Source organism: Heptranchias perlo, chromosome 8, assembly GCF_035084215.1.
Source record: "Heptranchias perlo isolate sHepPer1 chromosome 8, sHepPer1.hap1, whole genome shotgun sequence".
Taxonomy (NCBI): domain Eukaryota; kingdom Metazoa; phylum Chordata; class Chondrichthyes; order Hexanchiformes; family Hexanchidae; genus Heptranchias; species Heptranchias perlo.
Window position 1 is genome coordinate 76,996,784 of NC_090332.1, and position 23,393 is coordinate 77,020,176.

The following is a 23,393-nucleotide window of genomic DNA, read 5'->3' on the forward strand; positions in this document are numbered from 1 at the left end:
ATTGTCCACACCTTTGTAAAATGTTAAGGTTACTCGTGAGCAGTGTAGAATGCTCTATGTCTGTACTAGTGGTCACAGAGCTATGTAGCTAATTTATTTATTGACAATTAAATATTTTTACAGCTAAAAACCTGTTACCGTCTCCTTCTCCATCTACTTGCCAATTTTTTTCTCTCTCTTACTTCTCCCCAGAAAGCCTGCACTCCTTTCTGGGGTACGGCTCCTCTGGTACCAGTTACTCTGCCTCTTGCCCTACTGACCATTAATTATGCGTGAGCCTTGATGGTGAGTGCCAGCGGGCCATTCCACCATGGGGGCCATCACAGCTGAACACAGTCCCATCCCTGTCTGATGGCTGCACACGTGCACCCCTAGCAGGGCTCACTGGATGACGAACAGGAGCAGGAACACTGACTGATGTTTGTTTTTGTCACCCACCCTACTCTTTCTCTGCCCACCTGCTCTCCTCTTTCTCTGCCCACCCACCCACTCAGGGGCACTTGGTTCAATTATAGTGACCCATGACTGCCATGGTTCAAATCAACGAATTCAGGACATATGAGGGAATTGATCTGAATGACTCAACTACTCATTGGATAAACTCATTGGGACACTCAACTGCACATTGGATAAGCCCTCTGTCTATTGCTTAGCTACTGATTGGATAAGCGACCGCCTCCTATCCATTGCTCAACTACTGATTGGATAAACCCTCTCTATTGCTCAACTACTGATTGGACATGCCCCCTGTCTATTGCTCAGCTACTGATTGGATAAGCAACCGCCTCCTATCCTTTGCTCAACTACTGATTGGATAAACCCCCTCTCTATTGCTCAACTACTGATTGGACATGCCCCCTATCCATTGCTCAACTACTGATTGGATAAACCCTCTCTATTGCTCAACTACTGATTGGACATGCCCCCTGTCTATTGCTCAGCTACTGATTGGATAAGCAACCGCCTCCTATCCTTTGCTCAACTACTGATTGGATAAACCCCCTCTCTATTGCTCAACTACTAATTGGATAAACTGTCACTATTGCTCAACTCCTGATTGGATAAGCCCCCTGTCTGTTGCACAACTGCCTCCTTTTTTAAGGATATACAGCAAAAATAGATTGTGTTATAAATCAAAAATGTCTTTTTTTGGAACCAGTGCCAATCATGTGCCTCAGTGAGGAGCAGGTGATAACAGAAATGGTACAATGGCTGCGGTTTAATAAAAAAAGATGCCAAGTTCCTTTCGCTAGAACGCTCCCAACAGGGAATGCAGCTCAAAAAAGTTGGAGAAGGTAGGCACCACTCTGCTTATAAACAGTACAAGGTCAGTGTAGGATACCCTCCAGTTCCAAATGCTCATGGGGCATTACTGGAATGTTTACCTTATAAGAATATTGTACGGTGTAAATATTGCCAGCGCATTCCCTAGTTAAGTACATGGACATTAAAATGCACTGTCCCGATCGCTGTTTAATTTTCATCCATTGTGATGACCTCCTCCGATGTATCATCTTTCCTCTTGAAGCTGGCAGAGTGGGACTGTAGAGTACTCCAGCTAACTAAACCTCACTGCCACTTAATAAAGGGCCCTCTGATTGCGATGTGCGACAGTGGAAGTGTCCTGTTAATTTTTGTTTGCCCACGAGTAGAATGCTTTGTGCTTGCTCGATGACCTGTGGAGGAGCCTGTCAGAGAACTAAACAATGTGTTCATCTGTGGGTTACATCAAACAGATCACGTGACCTGACCTTGTAAAGAGGATCAGTGGAGATCTACCGAGGTTGGAGTGGAGGGGAATCTGCCACACACGGAGTAGATTTCAAAGGACGGGCAAGATGTTTTACTTGTCGTTTGTTTTAATTATGCTTCCATTTGCGCTCTCCCTCAACATATTCATCATTAAAAATCACCGACCTGCATTTCCTGTACAAACTGTATATGTCTCTCTCTTCGCACTCCCCCCGCCCCCCCATACAGTCTGGATGTGCCTTAATTACTGTCTGGGTTTGATTAGTGCAGACAGCTATTTTCAGTGTAGCAATCGCGAATGCTCAAAGAGAATGGAATGGCAGTTCTGAATTAGGGTGCAGTCAGATCAGGCTGCAGTTTGAGATTCGGGCGTTAGCAGTAGCACAGATTCTGTCATTCACCAAACCGAAATTGCCACGTTTCTCCATCTGTGCAATGACTCAAACCCTTCCTAATTGGGTAAGAAGGAATAGGTAATCATTTTAATACAGATGGAGAATAAAATTTGAACGAATTTCTTGCTGCTGGGTAAAACCTTTCGCAATCCCGCTCTGGATAACGGGGCCTGAAAGCCAGAATCCGAGTTGTGACCAAGATTGTCTTTGTCGTTTTAGCGCTTTTTACTGCGTTGCTGCTACAGCAGTGACGGAGCAGTCAATATACGGCTTTCGGTCTTTCCTACTACAGGTTACACACGGGCATTCGGGGCCGAGAGGAGGAAGGGAGGATGGGAGGAAAGGTCTGCAGCTTCTTAATTTAACTATGCATGGACTCGCCCAGTGTTTACTTAACATCAGTTGGATTTAGATGGCTAGAGACATACACTTCAGCAGCAGGATACTTACTACCTGTTATGTCACATGGTTTAATTTTCCTGAATTTATAAAAGTGTGCATTCTCTGACTTATCATGAGCATGGGAGATTTGTTGTTAATATATTAAAATGAGTACATCTGCATACATTTCCTGTCTGTCACATACAACAACCATTAAAACTAATCACAATTAAGTCATATAAATTCATAATTACTATTACAAATTTAAATTGTGTATAAAATTAAATTATATTTGTTTTATGTAGACAATTTAATCCATTAATTTTTTTTAGATAACTCATTTATATGCCATCATGATAATACAGTCCCCACCGTATACAGCGGGTGCGTTTGTGCAAACGCAATTTGCCGGCTGTACGCGATGGCCGGTATAACATGGCCAGGGTAATCCCAGGTTACTTTACAGGGATTTAAGTATCATCTTATGCAGCAGTGGCAGGAGTTCTAGAGGCCACGAAGGGTTAGGACTTAATGAAAGGTAATTCCACTTTAACGAGGTGTGACCAGCAATTTAACAGCCCGAAATAGCCAGCACTTTTAATACGGTTTAAGCAGCGCCTCTGTAATTGATGCCTATGGCAATGGCAAATGTTTAGCACCATTTGACCGATATAGGCGGGGACGAAGTAAGTAGTGGGTTCTGTCCATTATAAAATCCCATCAGTATAAACTATATATCCTCTGGTGATTAATGAGCAACGCCATGGGAGATCCAATAGTAATATTAAAAAGATAAATATCTCTCATGTTCTGTTCATTACACTTCAACTGTCACGTTCATATTTCAAAAAAGGGTATAAATAAGCGAAGGAACTTTCCAAGTGTGCGAAAATAACAGAACCACAATGTCTTCAGCCTTTTAATTAACCTCTATGAACTTACCCAGTGTTTACTAAACAGCAGTTAGACTTTGTAGAGTTAAAGGGATATTATCCTACACATGGGTACCAAATTGGGGGGTATAGTTAATACTGAGGAAGGCTGTGACAAAACACAAAAAGACATTAATAAACTTGCAGAATGGCCATGTAATTGGCAGGTGAATTTCAATGTAGCTAAGTGTGAGGTGTTGGTAGGAAGAATGAGGAGGTCACATACTGCTTGGATAATAGGAGTCTAAATAGGGTAGAGGAGCTGAGGGATCTTGGGGTACAGATACACAAATCACTGAAAGTAGCAATGCAGGAAGGCCATTTTTAAAAAAAAAGCAAAGAAACCATGGGTTCACTTCTAGAGGGATAGAATTGAAAAGCAGGGAAGTTATGTTAAACTTGTATAGAACCTTGGTTAGACCACACTTGGAGTACTGTGCTCAGTTCATGTCTCCATATTATAAAAAGGATATAGAGGCATTGGAGAAGTGTAAAAAAGATTCATAACCTCTCAGTTCTACTAACATCCTTATCAGGAAAGATTGAACAGGCTGGGGCTCTTTTCTGTAGAAAAGAGAAGGCTGAGAGGTAACCTGATTGAGGCCTTTAAGATTATGAAAGGGTTTGATGGGGTAGACATAGTGAAGATGTTTTCAATTGTGGGGGAGACCAAACTAGGAGCCATAAATATAAGATAGTCACTAATAAATCCAATAAGGAAATCAGGAGAAATTTCTTTACCCAGAGAGTGATTAGAATATGGAACTTGCTGTCACAAGAGTAGTTGAGGTGAATAGCATAGATGCATTTAAGGGGAAGCTAGATAAACACATGAGGGAAAAAGGAATAGAAGGTTATGCTGATAGGGCGCGATATAAGAGTGGTGGAAGGAGGCTCGTGTGGAGCATAAACATCAGCATGGACCAATTGGGCCGAATGGCCTGTTTTGGTGCTGTACATTCTATGTAATTGTATGTAACTTCATCCAAAGAATAATATATTGTGTTTTACATGGGATAATGTTGCTGTCTGACAGTGTGAACAGCAGCAGCAACAAGTGCAATAAAGCTTGTTTGTCAGCCAATACCTGCTTTTTCTAGCTAGAAATAGGCATGTCAGTTGTTCACTTGCTTGACTCTGGCAGTGCTTGGCTAAGACTTTGAAGTGTAAGTCGCTGTCATACAATGACCAGATCCGCAGCCTTTTAAGAAGGTTTCCGATAAGGCAATCCTCTTTATCTACCTCCTTCCAGTAACAGCTGGCATGAGTCACTGGGGAGCTGTGAGTGGAGCTTGAATTATTTAAAGCCACACGTATTGAATCCACTTCTTCGTATCTTATTCTCTGAAGGCACTTGGCTTCATTTCCCCCCAGTTTTCGCAGGTGGCGTGGCCTTGGATATCAGAAGCTGAGTTACTGAATTTAATTAAACGGCATCTCCCCCTGCCCAAACTCCCTTTTAATCTAGGCTGCAGCACTCAGTGATATCCGATTCCTCTCACTCCTGTATCTTTGTGGTCACAGCATCGAGCATCTACTGACTGACCACATCAGGACCGGACCTGCATCCACCACAGACATGTATCCAGCCCCTTAGTACTGATTGACTCCAGCCAGGCCCTTTAGCTACTCTGTTTCATGTCCAGAAGCAAGACCCTTGAGCACAGCCTAAAGCTGCTTCAAAGTGTGGACTGTGATATGATATTTGTAAACTGGGCAGTGCCCCACTAACTTCCAGCACCTCCCTGTATCAGTGCACAAAATCGCCTGAACTAGATCACGTTCTGAGGTGTAACCATTTCCTGAGAGGATAAACCTTGTTAATTTCATGAGAGCGACTCATGTATTCTGCACTGGGTCTGGGACTAATTAAATAAACTTGATCGTACACACATGAGCAGAGTTCAGTACATTGTACCAATCACTTTCTCAATCTCTATATAAACAATATGTATGTATTAATAAAAGTCCTGTGTAGAGCACGCATTTCCTGTCCCTAAATGTTATCCCTCTTGTCTTAATTTTTGGTCACACTTTTTTGTTGACATTTACTATTGTAATTTGCTGTGTTAACATTTCCCATTAAATATTGCTATGTCAACTGTCACGATGTAGTTGCAGGCCATGGCCACTTAATGGCTCTGTGGAGTGAGTTTCTGTGGTCTTTCTCCCAACTCTGTCACTATCTTGTATGTAAAAGATAGCTTGTATTCAACTCACCATGGGCAACTTCTTGGGCACTTTACTAGTCTATTTAATGAGGGTATTGTAGGTTCTGCAGAAGAATTCCAGTGGGCTCAAAATGAGCATAAGGTTGGGGCACTGATGCATAATACCAAAGGAGGAAGCCGAAGCTTTTTTTCACCCTGCACCAAGTCAGATGATAGAAGCCCAAGTTCCTTTAACGTTCCCAATTACTGAACACGTATGATTACCTTTGACCTGGATTCAGAAGCTCAAAATACAGTGGTCAAATTTGCAGATGATCCCATACCTGGAGGCACAGTGGGATTGGAGGAGGCCCCTCAGAAAATACACAGAGCCGGACAAAATACGCAAGTGGGCAGGACAATGGCAGGTGGAATTTAATGCAGAAAAGTGTCTGGAGCTGCACATGGGAAGTTAGAATAGACAATGTGGGCTCCATGAATGGTGTTGAAATAGTTACGGATAAAGGTGAAGGAAACCTAGAGTCTTAGTAAACTTTGATGCTGAACATGTTTAACCAATGTAAGGAGTCTTACAACACCAGGTTATAGGCCAACGGCTTTATTTGAAATCACAAGCTTTCGGAGGCTTCCTCCTTCGTCAGCCTCCGAAAGCTTGTGATTTCAATAAAGCCGTTGGACTATAACCTGGTGTTGTAAGACTCCTTACATTTGTCCACCCCAGTCCATCACCGGCATCTCCACATCATGTTTAACCAACGCAAAGCAACAATCAACAAAGCCAAGAGGATGTTGAACTATACAGCCAAAACAGTAGAATACAAGTCAGAGGGGGTACTGATCAAAATGTATAGGGCTCTAGTCAGACTGCACCTTGAATACTGTGTCCAGTTCTAGTTGCCAACATACAAGGGAGACATTCAAGTGCTGGAGGCAGCGCAGATAAAGGCCATGAGGGTGATCCCCAGTGTCAGGGGTCTTAGTTATGAGGACAGACCGGAGAAACTTGGGCTTTTCAGCCTGAAAAGGAGATGACTCAGAGGTCGTTTATAGAGGGATACAAGATTAAGGGTAAAAAAAGTTAACCCAGAATATTACTTTTAATTATACTGTGGGAGTGGAGCTAGGGGACCGAGGTTCAAACTAAAGAAAGGCGATTTTAGGACTGATATCGAGAAATTCTTCTTCGCACAGAGTGATCAACGAAGCTTCCAGAAAGAGCAGTGGAGGCAAAAACCCTAGAAACATTTCAGAAACAATTGGATGCTGCTGTGGGAGGGGGTGTTAGGATCTCATCTGTAATTACCATGTGACCCTGGGGTCTGTGTTGCTTGAGGTATTGGAGTTCATTTCTGTGCGTTTCATGGAAAGTGAATGGCGAGTGACATCAGTTAACCGTGGTCCGAGGGCAGGCAAATCTCTTCAAATCCCCCTTCTGTCACCTACAGTAAAAAGAAGGCAATAGAAGAAGGGTTGGGATCTGCTGCTGATCACCGCTATGTGACTGATGCTCGCTGGGTATTAATGCTTGTGGAACTGTTGGGTTCCGTTTTTTAATATTTTGTAATCAGTTGTGTTAAATCCGAAGGAAGGTGGCTGCTCAGATTTACCTTTCAATTTAATTTCTTCACAGACGCAGAGTTTTTATCTTGGGACCATCGCACCATGCACCTCTTTCTCGCTGTGCTCTATCCACTGCAGATATTTATAGAACACCTTTGTACGATCTACGCATTGATCAAAAGAGTAAGTGTTGATGCTTAGCTCTTGCTATTGATATAAAGCAAAGTATTATGTACGGATTCTTTAACGTACATGGAAAAACTGACGTCAAACTCACCTACTGCCCTTCAGATTCAGGAATTAGGTTTGCCTTTAAATTTGTCATTAACCATCCTACCCACTTTGAGGAGGTAACAGACATGATGGATGGGGAAATGCAGTGGTTGAAGTGTACATGGACTTTAGGAAAGCCTATGATAAGGTACCACACGGGAGATTATTAGAGAAGGTTAAGAATTAGGGGGAGAATTCCAAATTGGAATAAAAATTGGTTAGAAAGGAGAAAACAGAGAGTAGGAGTTAAGGGCAGTTTTTCATAGTGGTTGGAAGTTGTTAATGGTGTCCCACAGGGTTCTGTTCTGGGGCCGCTTCTGTTCACTGTGTATATCAATGATGGATCTAGGCCTAGAGGGAGTGGTGTCGAAATTTGCAGATGATATTAAAAAGGAGGTATAGTTAATTCTTTAGAAGACCAAAGGAAGTTGCAAAAGGATATTTGTAAGATGGGGAAATGGCTTAAAAAGGGGCAGATGGAATTCAATGTTAGTAAGCGCGAGATGGTACATATTGGTGAAAATAACAGCAGTTATTGTACTCTTAATGGAAGTAAGCTTAGTGCTGTGATTTGGGGGGACAGGTTCACAGGACATTAAAGGCAGCACCTCAAGTTGATAGGCTGGAAAAAAAAAAGCTAATGGATTCTAGATTTGATCATAAGAGTAAAATATAAAATCCAAGAGGTAATGATGAGCCTATATCAAATCGTAAGACCTCAGTTAGAGTACTGTGTGTAGTATTGGGCTCCGTAGGAAGGATACTGAGGCTTTAGAGAGGGGACAACACAGATTCACTAGAATGGTGCCTGGTATGAGGAAATATCAATACAAAGAAAGACTTGAAAAATTAGATCATTTTTCATTAGAACAAAACAGATTACAGATCATCCAGTGGTTGAGGCAGAAACTATGTCAGCATTCAAGATTAGATTGGATAGGTAGATGAAGGAAAAGGGATTGAAGGAACAGGGTGGGTAAATGTAATTAGGATTATTTGTTTGTGTGGAGGTTAAATGCCAACACAAACTGGTTGGGCCGAATGGCCTGTTTCCGTGTTGTAACTTCTGTGCATTTCTATACTATTTGCAATTTGTCTCTTCTCCCTCCTCTGGATTCTCTGTTCCTTTTAGAAAAAGGACCTTAACCACCCCCCCCACCCCCCCCATCTTATTTACCCGATGAACCTATTTATGACAGGGTGTGGTAATGAGTCCTGTAGAGCAGCATGGCCCCACGTTTGACTGCTTGCTTGTTCTGAGTTTGCCGATTCCCATTGGGGGTTGTGGTAGTGGTGCTACAGTTGGCACCTGTAGGTTAGGGCTGAGGTAAATCACCAGGGATTCCCGCTCCTGATCTCCCAAGTGTTTCGCCGCCCGCTGTGGACAGCATTGTGCTTAGTTGCGACGGACCCGCACTCGCTGTCCAGACTCCACAGGGCCTATGAAACCAGTCCCCCAACGCAAGGCAATGCCTTTAGAAGAGGAAGGGAGGAAATGAAAGAGTAAAAGAGGGAGGGTGAGTTCTTCATCTCACAAGGGGTGAGGGTCAGCAATTCAAATTCTCATCATTTGTTAAATTGAATTAAATGTTTGTGTTGCTTGTGAAAATGACAAGCAACACCAAACATTCAGTATTTGATCTGAGCACTGGGCCATCTGAGATTAGCTCGTGGGCCACTTGTGCCCAATAAAGCTCAGTCAACTCAGTCCTATTTGCACTTGTATTTCCTATTCGCTGATTTATCCTGTATGTATCCGGAGGTTTGGAAAGGGCAGTTCTTAGTGCTGTTGCCTTATTGGTGGATAAATCCTGAATCAGAGCACCAGGATCTGTTAGTATCAGCAACTTGAGATTTATGAAGGTTAATGGGAATAGGGATTTAAATGTTATTTATGGCCCCCTGGGCTCCATGTAATAAATGGCCTATGAAAGCAAAAAGCTTGGACACTCCCAGCCAAAACTCTGACTTTTCAGTGGCTTGAAAGCATTCAGCTGGATTGTCGCCAAACATCATTCGATGTTAGGCAATCTGCAAGCCATGCCATTTAATAATGGAAAAATTTGGGAATAAGCCAGTACAGGTAGGCAGCGCCTTGCACCCTGGTGTCATTCTCCAGGCAGCCCTGATATCAGTAAAAACCGCACTGTCACGTAACCGCACTGTCACGTAACCGCACTGTGTTCAGGCTTCACTAAATTGTAGGGAGCATGATGTTCTCTGTGTGAAAACTAACATAGCCCCACACGCAGCTTAAATTGTAGAACGCCTTAGGCTTTGTACAAAGCACGCACTTAAATCTTCAGCACCGTAAGATTATTTTCAGCTCTACTAAGTAAAATACTGTGCCAGCAAGGATAAGACTAGATTGTGATAATCTGATAGAACTTTTTTTATTCTCCTTGTGTGTGCGAGAGAGAGAGAGAGAGAGAGAGAGACATGGAGAAATTCTTCAGGGTCCAAGTAAACTATTAACGAAAGCCCTAATCCACCACTATCCAACTAGTTCTTTTGGATTCCCAGCTTACACTCATTCCGCAGAACTGCTAAATTTAATTGGTGATACTGTGGGCTAGAATCGTTTCAGATGAGTGGTTAAATCACGTGCAGATATAAATCGCGTTGAGGCTGAAGATGCCAGCGATCTTGACTTTTCTATTTTGTAATGATCAGTTTACGGAGAGCTGTGGAAGACGGGAATGTTTGAGCGGATGACTATTCAGATAGACGAAGATGAACATAGTATTGAGATGCATCTGCCTTACACAGCTAAAACCATGGAGAGGTAAGTCACTCAGCTGCTGTACTTCATGAGTGAGCGTGCAGTTCATTAGAGTAAAACCAAATTTGAAGCCTCCCTTTAGTGTTTTCATCACCTGAAATGGTGTAAAGAGCTGTGCGCTGGGAGGCAGCGTGCTGCACAAATAACAGGTTACCTTACTGCAAGGCTGAGATTGGGGGAGCGGAGTGAACAACTCGCCGACTTCATCCCACGTCACATTTAGATCCCTGTAGCACTCCAAAAATTGAACATTAAGTCGTATTTTACTTTAACATGTTGAGGTTTACTTCAGTATCTCAGTGATTTTCAGCTCCTGGCCTTACTCTCTTTTCTTACTCTCCCAGATTTCTGCTGCTCTGTGAAAGTCTCCCAGTATAAATTGTCCAGCAGTAGCCCAGCACCATTCCCCCTGATGACACCAGCCTGTTGTGCTCCCACTCTCCTCTCTCTGACTCCTGTTCAGTGCTGTTGTTTTCTCTGCCACTGGTTCACCTGTTTGAATGTGGTGGGCCCAGCAGCTTGGAGGGGGTGCAGCACAGATTCACCAGAATGATACCAGGGCTTAAAGGGTTAAATTTATTAGGCTAGGTTGCATGGGCTAGGTTTGTATTCTCTTGAGTATAGAAGATTAAGGGGTGTTCTAATTGAAGTGTTTAAGATGATCAAAGGAATTGATAGGGTAGACGGAGAGAAACTATTTCCTTCAGTGGGGGAGTCCAGAACAAGGAGGCATAACCTTAAAATTAGAGCCAGGCTGTTTGGGGGTAATGTTACGAAGCACTTCTTCACACAAAGGTTAGTGGAAATCTGGAACTCTTTTTTTCTTCCCCCCCCCCCCCCACCCCCCCCCAAAAAAAAAAACAGTTGAGGCTAGGTTAATTGGAGCTTTCAAAACTGAGAGATTTTTGTTCGGTAAGGGTATTAAGGGTTACAGAACCAAGGTGGGTAAATGGGATTAAGATACAGATCAGCCAGGGTCTAAATGAATGGCAGAGCAGGCTCGGAGCCGAATGGCCTACTGTTCCTATGTCAAGTCTCCTTGCTGCTTCCTCAGCCATGGACATTGCATGCTTTGGAGGGCCAAAATAGCCCTGGCATCTTATCCTCAATTGAACCAGCCAATGGGGTAATTTAAAACATTTTTTTTAATTCATGGGATGTGGGCGTCACTGGCAAGGCTGGCATTTATTGCTCATCCCTAATTGCCCTTGAGAAGGTGGTGGTGAGCCGTCTTCTTGAACCACTGCACTGAAGGTATTCCTACAGTGCTGTTAGGTATGGAGTTCCAGGATTTTGACCCAGCAACGATGAAGAAACTGTGATATATTTCCAGGTCAGGATGGTGTGTGACCTGGAGGGGAATGTGCAGGTGGTGGTGTTCCCATGTGCCTCCTGCCCTTGTCCTTCTAGGTGGTAGAGGTCATGAGTTTGGGAGGTGCTGTTGAAGAAGCCTTGCTGAGTTGCTGTAGTGCATCCTGTAGATGGTACACACTGCCACAGTGCGCTGGTGGTGGAGGGATTGAATGTTTAAGGTGATGGATGGGGTGCCAATCAAGCGGGGATTGATCAAGACCAAGCTTGTATTGGTTGACCCCCTCAATGATAAGCCACTGCTTGGCATTCAGCATTCAGGTTAGTGGAACAACATTAATACAGGAACATTTGATTCTGAATGGGACTTTTGAAAGGGTGGTTGGCAGATATGGTGTATTGTGTTAACTGTCTGTTTCTGCTCCTTTCCCTCTCTCACACTCTCTTGCTTCTTTCAGTGCACTTTACTCATGACCGTGAACAGACAATTCAGCCGGCATTTGAGCAAGATTTTATTTCTTTTAAAACTGACATTTCTGATAAAAATCACTGTGCCCTTTTTATACCTAAGTACAGTGATGAGTAATGGCTTGAGTTCAACAAGAAGAACTTGCATTTATATAGCACCTTTAGCATAGTAAAACATCCCAAGTGCTTCACAGGAGCGTTATCAGTCAAAATTTGATACTGAGCCACAAAAAGAGATATTTGGTCAGGACACCAAAAGCTTGGTCAAAGAAGTAGAATTTAAGGAACAACTTAAGGCAGGAGAAGTTTCTGGAGGGAATTCCAGACCTTAGGGCCTAGGCAGCTGAAGGCACGGTCGCCAGTGGTGGTACGATGAAAATCGGGGATGGACAAGAGGCCAGAATTGGAGGAGCGCAGAGATCTCGGTGGGTTGTAGAGCTGGAGGTTGTTACAGAGATAGGGAGGGGTGAAGCCATAGAGGGATTTGAACACCAGGATGAGAATTTTAAAATCGAGGCGTTGCTGGACCAGGAGCCAATGTAGGTCAGCGAGCACAGGAATGATGAGTGTTGCTTTGTTCCATTGCTTCTTTGGGTAATTGGTCAAATGATGAACTGAAAATTGGGGCTGTGGGGGTGATAAACTAGGAGTTAGTTTTTTTTTCCTCTGCATCCTGTGATTTCTCGATCAGCAAATACTCAAGAGCTTTGAACTGGCACCAACACTCCTTTTAAAGAACAGGCGCAAATGTAATTTGAGTCTTGTTTAAATAGAATTTACTACCTCCAAATGGGCTGACCTTTTTACACTTTTGAACCAACTGGAGTTTGCTGAATTGGAGCAAACCGTGTTTAGTATCACTCGCAATAAAGCACGGGATTTGCTGAAAGAGCAGGATGACGATTCAGGACATTGTTCTGACCTTCAGCTGCGAAGTTCCCTTCGGGACATTTGCTTCATTAAAGTCATAATATCGGCGTTCTGCATTTGTTAGACTAGAGAACATACAGCTGTAATCAGAGTGTGCTTGGCATTTATTTTAAAGGGGCCCTTCTCCCGGTTAAAAATTTTATGTCCTCACTCTAAGACTGAACCTTCGTTGAGTTGTCGGCTTTTGAATCTAGCGACTGCACAGCATAGAAAGTTCAGAGGCACTGGACATTCTGTGGAAGTGTTTTGGTGCTAAAGTATTGTGTACAAACAGGTTAATGTCCATTTTTGGGCCCATATTGTGGATGGAATTTTGGATTGTAGAATCAAAACGGGCCCCATTTATCCATCCACCTGAGGATAAGGACATGGGCAACAGAAAAAGCATCGATGGATATAAAGGGAGAATGCTAGAAATATAGCACAGAATGAGAAAAGGTCCATTACCCTCTCAAACTCCCTCCTTCCACAAGAAGTAAACTCTTCCTGACCAATTTAATCTCTCGAGGAAAAGCTCTATCACATATTTCCGTCTCCACAGATAGTCGAGCAAGACTCCTTTATTCAATTCAGGCCTGTTGGGTATTGGCCAGTGGCACTTCCTTGATCACAGTAGCATGTTCCATGGAATATACAGTCAACTCTGTCTACACTTACTCCTATAACCTTCAGTCATAAAATGTAGAAACATGGGAAGAAATCATCCTTTTTTTAAAAAAAGAAAAAAACTTGTATTTACATAGCACCTTTCACTTCCTCAAAACATCCAAAAACGCTTCACAGCCAATGAAGTACTTTTGAAGTGTAGTGGGTTGTAATGTAGGAAACGCAGCAGCCAATTTGCGCACAGCAAGATCCCACAAACAGCAGAGAGGATAAATGACCAGATCATCTGTTTTGATGTTGGTTGAGGGATAAATGTTAGCCAGGACAGTGGGGTCAACTCCCCTGTTCTTCGAATAGTTTCCATGGGACCTTTTACATCCACCTGAGAGGGCAGATGGGGCCTCGGTTTAACGTCTCATCTGAAAGATGGCACTTCTGACAGTGCAGCACTCCCTCAGTACTGCACTGAAGTGACAGCCTAGATTTTGTGCTCAAATCCCTGGAGTGGGACTTGAACCCATGGCTAATGAAACAGAAAAGCAGGTGAGTAAGCCAGTGACAATGACAACCACTAAGTTTAGTCCCCATTACAAGGCTAAGAAGAAATTTTTTTTCTCCTAATAGCTTTGTGTTTCCTTTTATTTGCATTTCTTTCTGTGTTTCTAACCAGCCAAAAAGATGAGTTAACCATTGTTCCTGTTCTGGTTGGAGCGCTGAGTGATTCCAAAGAGCAGATGTACGGGGAACTCTTCAGTAAATACCTAGCGGATCCACTAAACCTCTTTGTGATTTCGTCAGATTTCTGTCACTGGGGTATGTACTGGTTTAAATCACATTGTGACTGTGCTGTTGGAAGGGATCTGAGAGAAGGACACCTTTGTGTAATTTTGTCATTAAGCAGCCCTCCCCACAACAACATTTTTGGTTTATCTCTTCAGTCTTTTTCCTCAGCTATACCTTCACGCATGAGCACGAGCACACCCACACACACGTGCATATACATGTGTTGCATACCCTCTTGCCATGCACACATGTTGTGCTCCCATATTTACACTATCTTCTTCAAGCAACAGAGTCTAATCCATTAGAAGGTAAATGCACAAAAGATAATCCTTTTTAGTACAGAAACTGTCCCCAGAATGAGGGGGACTGAGTGAGATAAGGCTCAACTTTAATCGCAAGTGCAGTTAAGTTCTATAATCCATACGCTCCCACTCTATATTCCTGTTTATATATAAATATAAAGCATAGAAAAGGTATTTTGCTATTTATTTTAGCCTGAGCTGTTTATAAATGTTGAGAGCACTTTGGTGCCTTTGTGTCTTTATGTGAAGTGACTCAGATATCTTCAGAAAATTTTTGACTGCCATCTTGGTTATTCCATTAGTGGGGATTAAAATTCTTGACCCCCAAGGACCTTATATTTTAATAACTTGTCAGAGAGATCATTTATATTTCTAACTGCCTGGTTCTGATGCTTATTACGAGGATATAATTGGATGTTACTGGTGTTTGCAGCACTATCTTTCATTGCTAGTAACAGGGATATTAGCCCCTTTCTTTTGGTCAGTTTTTAAAGAATTTTATCTTTACAGTGACACTGAACCACAGAGGTAGAAATTTAGAACTAGGGGGAGCTGAGTGGCACAGTGGGATGGACACTGGCCTTTCACTACTGGCACCTGAGTTCGAATCCAGTCCAGACTCTGTGAAATGAATTTGGTCAGCCTCAGCCCAGTTCCTTGTGGGCATGGGCCTACAGCACAAAACTGTCCCTAGTCCAACACTAAATGGCAGTCTCACTCAGAGGCTTAAGGATGTTTGGTGTGGGGAATGGGACAATGCCACCCCTCCCCTCAGGTTAGGGGTTGAGACACATTGTTGGGGCAGAGCGTAGGGACTTTACTCGACATCTGGCAGACCTGGGAGTGCTTGATGCTGTTTCTGGGTGCTTGAAATGGGAAGAGTTCTATTCCCTTGCATGAACATCCCTCACCTTGAAGATCAAAAAATTCGAATAAGAAGAAATTTAGACTTGTACAAATTATTAATATGTACATTTAATGGATTTACTGAGAACCAAATCTACGAATGAAAGACTAGTGAATAAGGGATCAATGAGCTGTTCCCTCACACATGCAGACAGCAAGAATATTACACGGCCCATACGATTATAGAACCGTAGAAGTTTACAGCACAGCAGGCGGCCATTTGGCACATCGTACTACAGAGTATTTCTGCAATTAGGGATGGCCTGTAATGTTGTAGCTGAGTTTAAAGTGTGCCCGACTGTGTCTGCCTCAGATTTCTGACACTTGATATTTTTCAGGGCAGCGTTTTCGCTACACGCATTACGATGAGAGTCAAGGGGAAATCTACAGATCGATTCAGCACCTGGATAAAATGGTATGGCAAATGACAGGTTGTTTTCTGAGGGAGGAGACTCGTTGCTGTGTTTTCTGTACACAGTTTTGTTCCAGCTTTATTTGTGTTTAATCTGCTACAAATGCCAATTAGCTGCACGCTAAAGTGCCTAAGGCACTTCTGTCACTGCTGAGCCGATGGTTTCTACATAGAATTACACAGAATTTACAGCACAGGAACAAGCCATTCGGCCCCACTGGTCTGTGCTGGTGTTTATGCTCCACACAAGCCTCCTACCACCCCTCATCATCTAACCTTATTGGTGTAACCTTTTATTCCTTTCTCCCTCATGTGTTTATCTAGCTTCCCCTTAAGTGCATCTATGCTATTCGCCTCAACTACTCCATGTGGTAGCAAGTTCCACATTCTAACCACTCTCTGAGTAAAGAAGCTTCTCCTGAATTCCCAATTGGATTTATTAGAGACTATCTTATATTTATGGCCCCTAGTTTTGGTCTCTCTCACAAGTGGAAACATCTTCTCTACATCTATCCTATTGAACCCTTTCATAATCTTAAAGACCTCCATCAGGTATCTGTGTTACGTCAGTGAAAGCTTAAAAACCTGGTGGTTCTGCAGCTTTGGTCTGCTGTAGGAACAGGAGTGATTCCCCAGGCTGTTTGTTGTCTTGTTTGATAATCAACCCGATTTAAATCTACTAATCTAATTGAGGTTGAATGGTAGATGAGGCATATTTCTCTCTTTTGCCCTTTAACGGTTTGAAGCAGAGGAATGGCTCAATCTGCTTGTGCTCGATCACCTCCTGGACCAATATTAGATCTATCTGTAAGGCAGGCACCGATGCGGGCTAATCTGCATAATTCACATTAAGTGTTATTGCTGAGTGTGTCTGCTCACTGTGACGAGTTGCTCGGCATTTCTTGTCTGCAAGCAAACCATGAATCATAAAGCTGCTTGCATGTCAGATGCTGTCTTCATTTAAAAATAAAGTGCTCAGCGAATCTTTTTATATTTGGAAAGATAGTTATGACTCATTTTTGTCACGATAACAAAAAGGCGACTAGATTAATTTCAATCAGACACCATTCAAACACCACCAGCTATTTGCCATTTTTTTAAAGCAAACACTTGCTATGCGCCCTTACGAAAAATGTACCGTGCCTTCTGCTGCTTAGGCCCTAAGCTCTGCAATTCCCTCCCTAAACCCCTCTGGCTCTCTACCCCTCTCTCCTTCTTTAAGATGCTCCTTAAAACATACCACTTTAACCAAGCTTTTGATCAATTTTACAACACCAAGTTATAGTCCAACTTGGTGTTGTAAAATTGTTTACAATTGTCAACCCCAGTCCATCACCGGCATCTCCACATCAAAGCTTTTGATCACCTGTGCTCATATCTCCTTATGTGGCTCGGTGTCAAATTTTGTCTGATAACGCTCCTGTGAAGCGCCTTGGGACGTTTTACTACGTTAAAGGCACTATATAAATGCAAGTTGTTGTAAATTGTACCACACAAGTTCCGAGTCTTTTTGTGAGTGGTTTCAGTAACTCAGTGACTTTCCAAATGACTATGTTGAGGGGTGTTTTACTGGTGTCACGGTTACACATACACTACACATGATACCCAAACCTCTGTCAGATCTTCATCTACTGTTGGGGTCTTCAGTGGCACACCAGGGTCCATTTCTGGACCTTGGACCCACTTTTTGCGAAATGGACAGGACTTTGAGGCGTGAGTTAGCGCAAGCACGGACTCGTTGCTAATCGACGTTCGTCCAGCTAATGAATGGAAGTGAGCAATAATTGGCAGTGACGATTTATCAATCAGAAGTGAGAAAGCTCTGTGGGTGGGACTATTGCTACCAATGTGAATGAGAGGAAGAAAAAGGGTAGTAAAGGGTAATGTGGGCCCTTTAAAAACAGATGCGGGTAATGTTGCAAATGAAAATAAGGAAATGGCAAACTTGTTGAACGATTACTTTGTGTCCGTCTTCACGGTAGAGGAAGGGGATAATACACCTGACTTCCAGGGAAACTAATAATGAATCAAGGACTGGAACTCACTAAAGTTAACGAAAGCAAAAAAACTGTATTAGAAAAAATAATGGCACTAAAGACTGACAAATCCCTTGGACCTGATGATTTCCACCCAGGGTTTTAAAGGAAGTAGGTGAGGAAATTTCAGAAATCTTTAGCCATAATCTTCCAAAGTGCGCTCGATTAAGGAATTGTCCCTTGAGATTGGAAAATTGCAAATGTAACTCCATTATTTAAGAAAGCTGAGAGAGAGAAATCGGGAAATTATAGACCTGTTAGTCTAACATCTGTTGTAAGGAAGTTATATTGAATCTATAATTAAGGACAGTGTGACTAAGCACTTAGAGAAATTTGAGCTGATTGGAGAGAGCCAAAATGGATTTGTAAAGGGTAGGTCATGTCCAATGAATCTAATTGAATTTTTTGAGGAAGTAACTAAAGTAGTAGACAGGGAATGTCTATAGATGTAGTTTATATGGACTTCCAGAAGGCATTTGATAAGATTCCACATAAGAGACTATTAGCTAAAATTAAAGCTCATGGAATTATTGACTTGGTTAAGAGATTGGTTAGGCGGTAGAAGACTGAGAGTAGGGATAAATGAGTATGTCCTCAAATTGGAAGGAAGTGACTAGTGGTGACCTACAAGGATCTGTGCTGGCGCCTCAACTATTCACTATATTAATGACTTAGATAACACAATAGGGAGCCATATATTCAAGTTTGCCGATGACACAAAGATTGGTGGCATAGTAAGTAGTGTAGACAGGAGCATTTTTCCTACTCCTATTTATGTCTTGCTCCTATTTCTTATGTTTCTTATTAGGGGAATCAAGGGATCTGGGGATTAGACAGGAAAGTGAAGTTGAGGTTGAAGATCAGCCATGATCTTACTGAATGGCGGAGCAGGCTCGAGGGGCCGTACAGCCTACTCCTACTCCTATTTTTTAAGTTTCTTATAAAATTACAAAGAGACATTAATAGATTAAGTGAGTGGGCAAAACTGTGGCAGATGGATTTCAATGCAGGTAAGTGTGAGGTCATCCATTTTGGACCAAAAAAGGTTAGATCCGAGTATTTTTTTAAGTGGTGAAAAGCTAGGAACAGTGGAGGTCCAAAGAGATTTAGGGGTCCATGTACACAGATCACTAAAATGTAGCGGTCAGGTATAAAAAATAATCAAAAAGGCTAATGGAATGTTAGCCTTTATAACTAGAGGGCTAGAATATAAAAGGGAGTAAGTTTTGCTACAGCTATACAAAGTCCTGGTTAGACCACATCTGCAGTACTGTGTACAGTTCTGGGCACCACACCTTAGAAAGGATATAATGGCCTTGGAAGGAGTGCAGCACAGACTCACCAGAATGTTACCAGAGCTCCAAGGGTTAGATTATGAGAAGAGAACCCATCTAGTTCACTGCCGTCCTTACCCGGTCTGGCCTATATGTGACTCCAGACCCATAGCAATGTGGTTGATTCTTAAGGGCCCTTTTGAAATGGCCTAGAAAGCCACTAAGTTCAAGAAGGCGGCTCGCCACCACCTTCTCAAGGGCAATTAGGGATTGGCAATAAATGCTGGTCTTGCCAGTGACGCCCACATCCCATGAATGAAAATAAATTACATAAACTAAGCTTGTATTTCCTGAAATACAGAAGGTTCAGGGATGATTTGATTGAGGTTTTTAGGATTTTGAAAGGAATTGATATGGGAGATAGAGATAAACTTTTACCGTTGGTGGGAGAGTCTAGGACAAGGGACATAACCTTAAAATCAGAGCCAGATCATTCAGGAGAGAAGATAGGAAACACTTCTTTATGCAAAGGGTGGTAGAAGTGTGGAACTGTCCCCCACAAAAAGCAGTAGGTGCTGGCTCAATTAATAATTTTACATCTGAGATAGATAGATTTTTGTTAGCTAATGATATTAAGGGATATGGAGCCAAGGTGGGTCGATGGAGTTAGGATACAGATCAGCCATGATCTCATTGAATGGCTCGAGGGGCTGAATGACCTAATCCTGTTCCTAAGTTTCTGAGAGCGGAGTGGAGTTTTGTAACTATCACTGGCCTTGGGAACACTAAATGAGAGAATGTATAACAGGATTGGCTGAATCAACTGGATAAAAGAAAAAGTAAATTCTGTTAATTTCTGTGCAAATGTGACAGAAGGCAATGCGGGTAATTGTGACGTGGATTTATTTTTTGTGTATAAAATTAATTCATAAGAGAAACAGACTTGTTGAAACAGTAAAACGTTCAACAGATTCAGCTCAGATCAAGCTTTTCTCGGGCCTTGATGACTAGACTTTTGCCAAATATAACTTGGGGGTGGAAACCTGATCTATTGAGTTATATATTTTTTAATTATGTAATTTAAGTCCAGCAGGCCCTTAATTTACACAGATGACAAAGATTACATTATATGTTTTTCCATTGCTAGAGGTGGATATCAGACTACATTCCATACAATTTCAGGGGTTGTGTTGTATTCAGGAGTTGAGCCATTCCATGATTAACTGGTGACATGGTATTAAGATGAAGTGAGACCCATTCTGGCCCATTTCCTGGCACCACGATGGAGTTCTGACAGATTGTACATCACGCTCTTAGTTTGCTATTCAGTCTTCCCTGCTAGTGATGAGTCACAGCAGAGTCCCAGTGACTATGAAAAGCTCATGAGTTGGTTTTATTGGCTTGTCGCAGTCGATGATGGATCTGGCGAGTGGTGTAGGATAATTCGCCCATGGGTTCTTCCACCATCCGGAATAATTGGGCACCCTTTACGTTTCGAGTGTGTAGATATATTTTTTTCTTTTTAAAAAAAAACTGATAATACAAGAAAAGATATACGATTTACGTTCAGATAGAAATCTGAAATAAAAACAAAATGCACTGTACTTTGACCAGCAACTGAAAGAGGCAGAGACAGGTTAACGGTTCGAATGCAGGCACTTTGATAAAAGGCAACCCATCTTCCCTCTCAGACGGTAGTCAATCTGTATGTTTGACCTTTTCTGGTTTTAGTGCCATTTATACTCACGGATTTAGTTTGTTAGCCAGTATACCATTAGTCATTGAATCTTAGACGGGACCTACGTTTCCTCTGTATTCGAATTCTGGAGCAGCGTACAGAAGCTCACGAGACGGTCTTTCACACATAGTAAAAGGTGGTTTCCGAAGACAGCAAGTTTGGTAATGTACCCGTAACATGGACAGTTTTACAATGAACCACCAAATGGATCACAATACAATCTAACTATCAGTTAATCTGTTTTGTTTCAGGGTATGGATATTATAGAGCAACTAGACGCTGTATCATTTAGCAACTATTTGAAGAAATACCACAACACTATCTGTGGTCGTCACCCAATTGGGGTTCTGCTCAATGTAAGTTGGAAACAGTCAGTTTGCTGTTTTTGGCCTATTCCTCCATAAAGTAGTTTCGCTAGTTGCTGTTAAATGTATCCTTTTGTTGGGATGCGTTGCTTTTTATTGTACAGTTATTTTGATCAGGGTTATCCAACCTCATGCAGCAGGGGGCCAGATCCATGTGCTAGAAGTAGAGAGAGGGAGAGCCCATTCAGATTAAATTGCTTTGGGTCAGGGAGAATCCTGAGTAAAGACAAGTCCAACATTAACTCCTTTTCCAATATTTATTGGGAGAAGCGTTCAAAATCATTCCAAACATTACAGGGTTTGAGTGTGTTGGCATCACCCTGTTTACTGTTCCCCATTGACATACAAAAGCGGACCCCAATACAACTCCAAATTGGACCCCTATACACCTCAATAATCAGACCCCCCCCCCCAACACAATGAATCTGAAAAAATGAGTTCCTGCATTCATGAGAAAAACAATCCCAGTACGACTCAAAATCAGACTCCCATATGTGAGAAAAATGAGACTGCTATGTGCTGAAAGTTAGCTGTGATAGTTCCTACAGTTGATTAGTTTGTCAAAACTTCCAGAAGTTACACACAAAGAATGGCCAGTGGCTGAGAAACCAGAAACCAACCTTCCCCCGCCACCCCCCACCAATTCAGTGCCCTAGCATGACTCACCTCCTCATGGTAAAGAGGGAGAGAGAAAATAAAAGGCCTGTAACAGATCGGTCTGGCTGAATAGTTGTAACCTCTCTGGTGGGACATTAAGGGGTAGGCTGTGCTGTGGGGACATTAAGGGGTAGGTTGTGCTGGTCGGACATTAAGGGCTATTCCTCTTTCTCTTTCAGGCAGTTACAGAATTGAGGAAGAGTGGGATGAACATGGCTTTCTCGTTCCTGAACTATGCCCAATCGAGTCAATGCAAAAACTGGGAGGATAGCTCCGTTAGCTATGCTGCGGGTGTTCTGATGGTCCACTGAATCACCGCTACTCAGGAAAGCCACCGCACCCTCCGTCTCCTGATCCCAGCCTTCCCTCAAAGACATACCTCCATTGTTTGGAGCTATCTAATGTTGAACTCTTCTTCCTTGAGGTGTAGTCCCTCAGTTTTGATTGACATGTGCTTTTTGTTTTCTTCTTTAGGCTGAATTGAGGTACAGGATGACGTAAACTAGCGATAAGTTGGCCAATGCTGGCACTATAAACCTGTAGACGTGTACTTGCTTACAGATAGTTCTGCAGGATGTGGGTGAGAGTGTACCGTTTATATTCACGTCAGTTGCATTTATAATCTCATACCATAGTTACTCTGATATAAGCTGCAGTGCAAACAGCTGCTGCCAACATTGTATAAGGTTTTTGGTTTAGTTGCTAATAAAGGGCTACACACACCAAAATGGTCTTATGATTTAGATTTCCTGCTATCCGATGTGTAATCTGAATTTTGTCACTAATTGTAGTGTTTTTATTACCTATTTCTAAAAACGATTAAAGTTTAATTCTTTTCTTGATTATTTTCCTTACTTACGACAAATACTTTTTACATAGTTTCAAATTTTACTTAACGTTACTCCAGGCAGGAGGAGCCCATCCAGTTATCCCCTTGTCTGTAAGGTTAGCTCTGTGTATGTAATTAAAAGTTCTGTCTGGCACAGGGCAGGAAACTAACAAATCAAAAACTCCCCATCTGTCAAATGAAGTACACTAATTGGTTCAAATATCCAATTGCCACTGCATCCCAGACCTGGACACTGCTGTTCTCCTCTCTCCTCCCCAAAGTGCTGCCAGGCCTCAGCTCTTTACCCTGTGTCGTGCAGCCCTAGATTCCTCCTCCCCATAGTACCATTTCCCAGGCTCCAGACCACCGTCTCCATTTCCAAACCCAGGCTGCCCACTCTATCCCATCTACCAGCCCCCATCCTATCCTGGCCTCAACCCCAATACCCTGGTTTCTTCCTGGCCTACACCTGTCATACCAGCTCCCAGACATCCTGTCCCCAGCCCATCCGACATTACACCTTGGCTGTG

At 42.5% G+C, this 23,393-nt stretch overlaps 1 protein-coding gene across 1 annotated transcript in view; it reads left to right on the top strand.

Annotated features, from left to right (window-relative positions):
- Positions 1-22,762, top strand: part of memo1 (mediator of cell motility 1) — a 33,828-nt gene extending 11,066 nt beyond the window's left edge. The window contains exons 4-9 of the mRNA XM_067989568.1: positions 7,262-7,374; positions 10,138-10,249; positions 14,232-14,374; positions 15,891-15,967; positions 21,264-21,368; positions 22,214-22,762. Of these exons, the coding sequence (XP_067845669.1) occupies positions 7,262-7,374; positions 10,138-10,249; positions 14,232-14,374; positions 15,891-15,967; positions 21,264-21,368; positions 22,214-22,345 (682 nt within the window). The 3' untranslated portion in view covers positions 22,346-22,762. The remainder of the gene's footprint in view (positions 1-7,261; positions 7,375-10,137; positions 10,250-14,231; positions 14,375-15,890; positions 15,968-21,263; positions 21,369-22,213) is intronic.
- Positions 22,763-23,393: the final 631 nt, after the last annotated feature.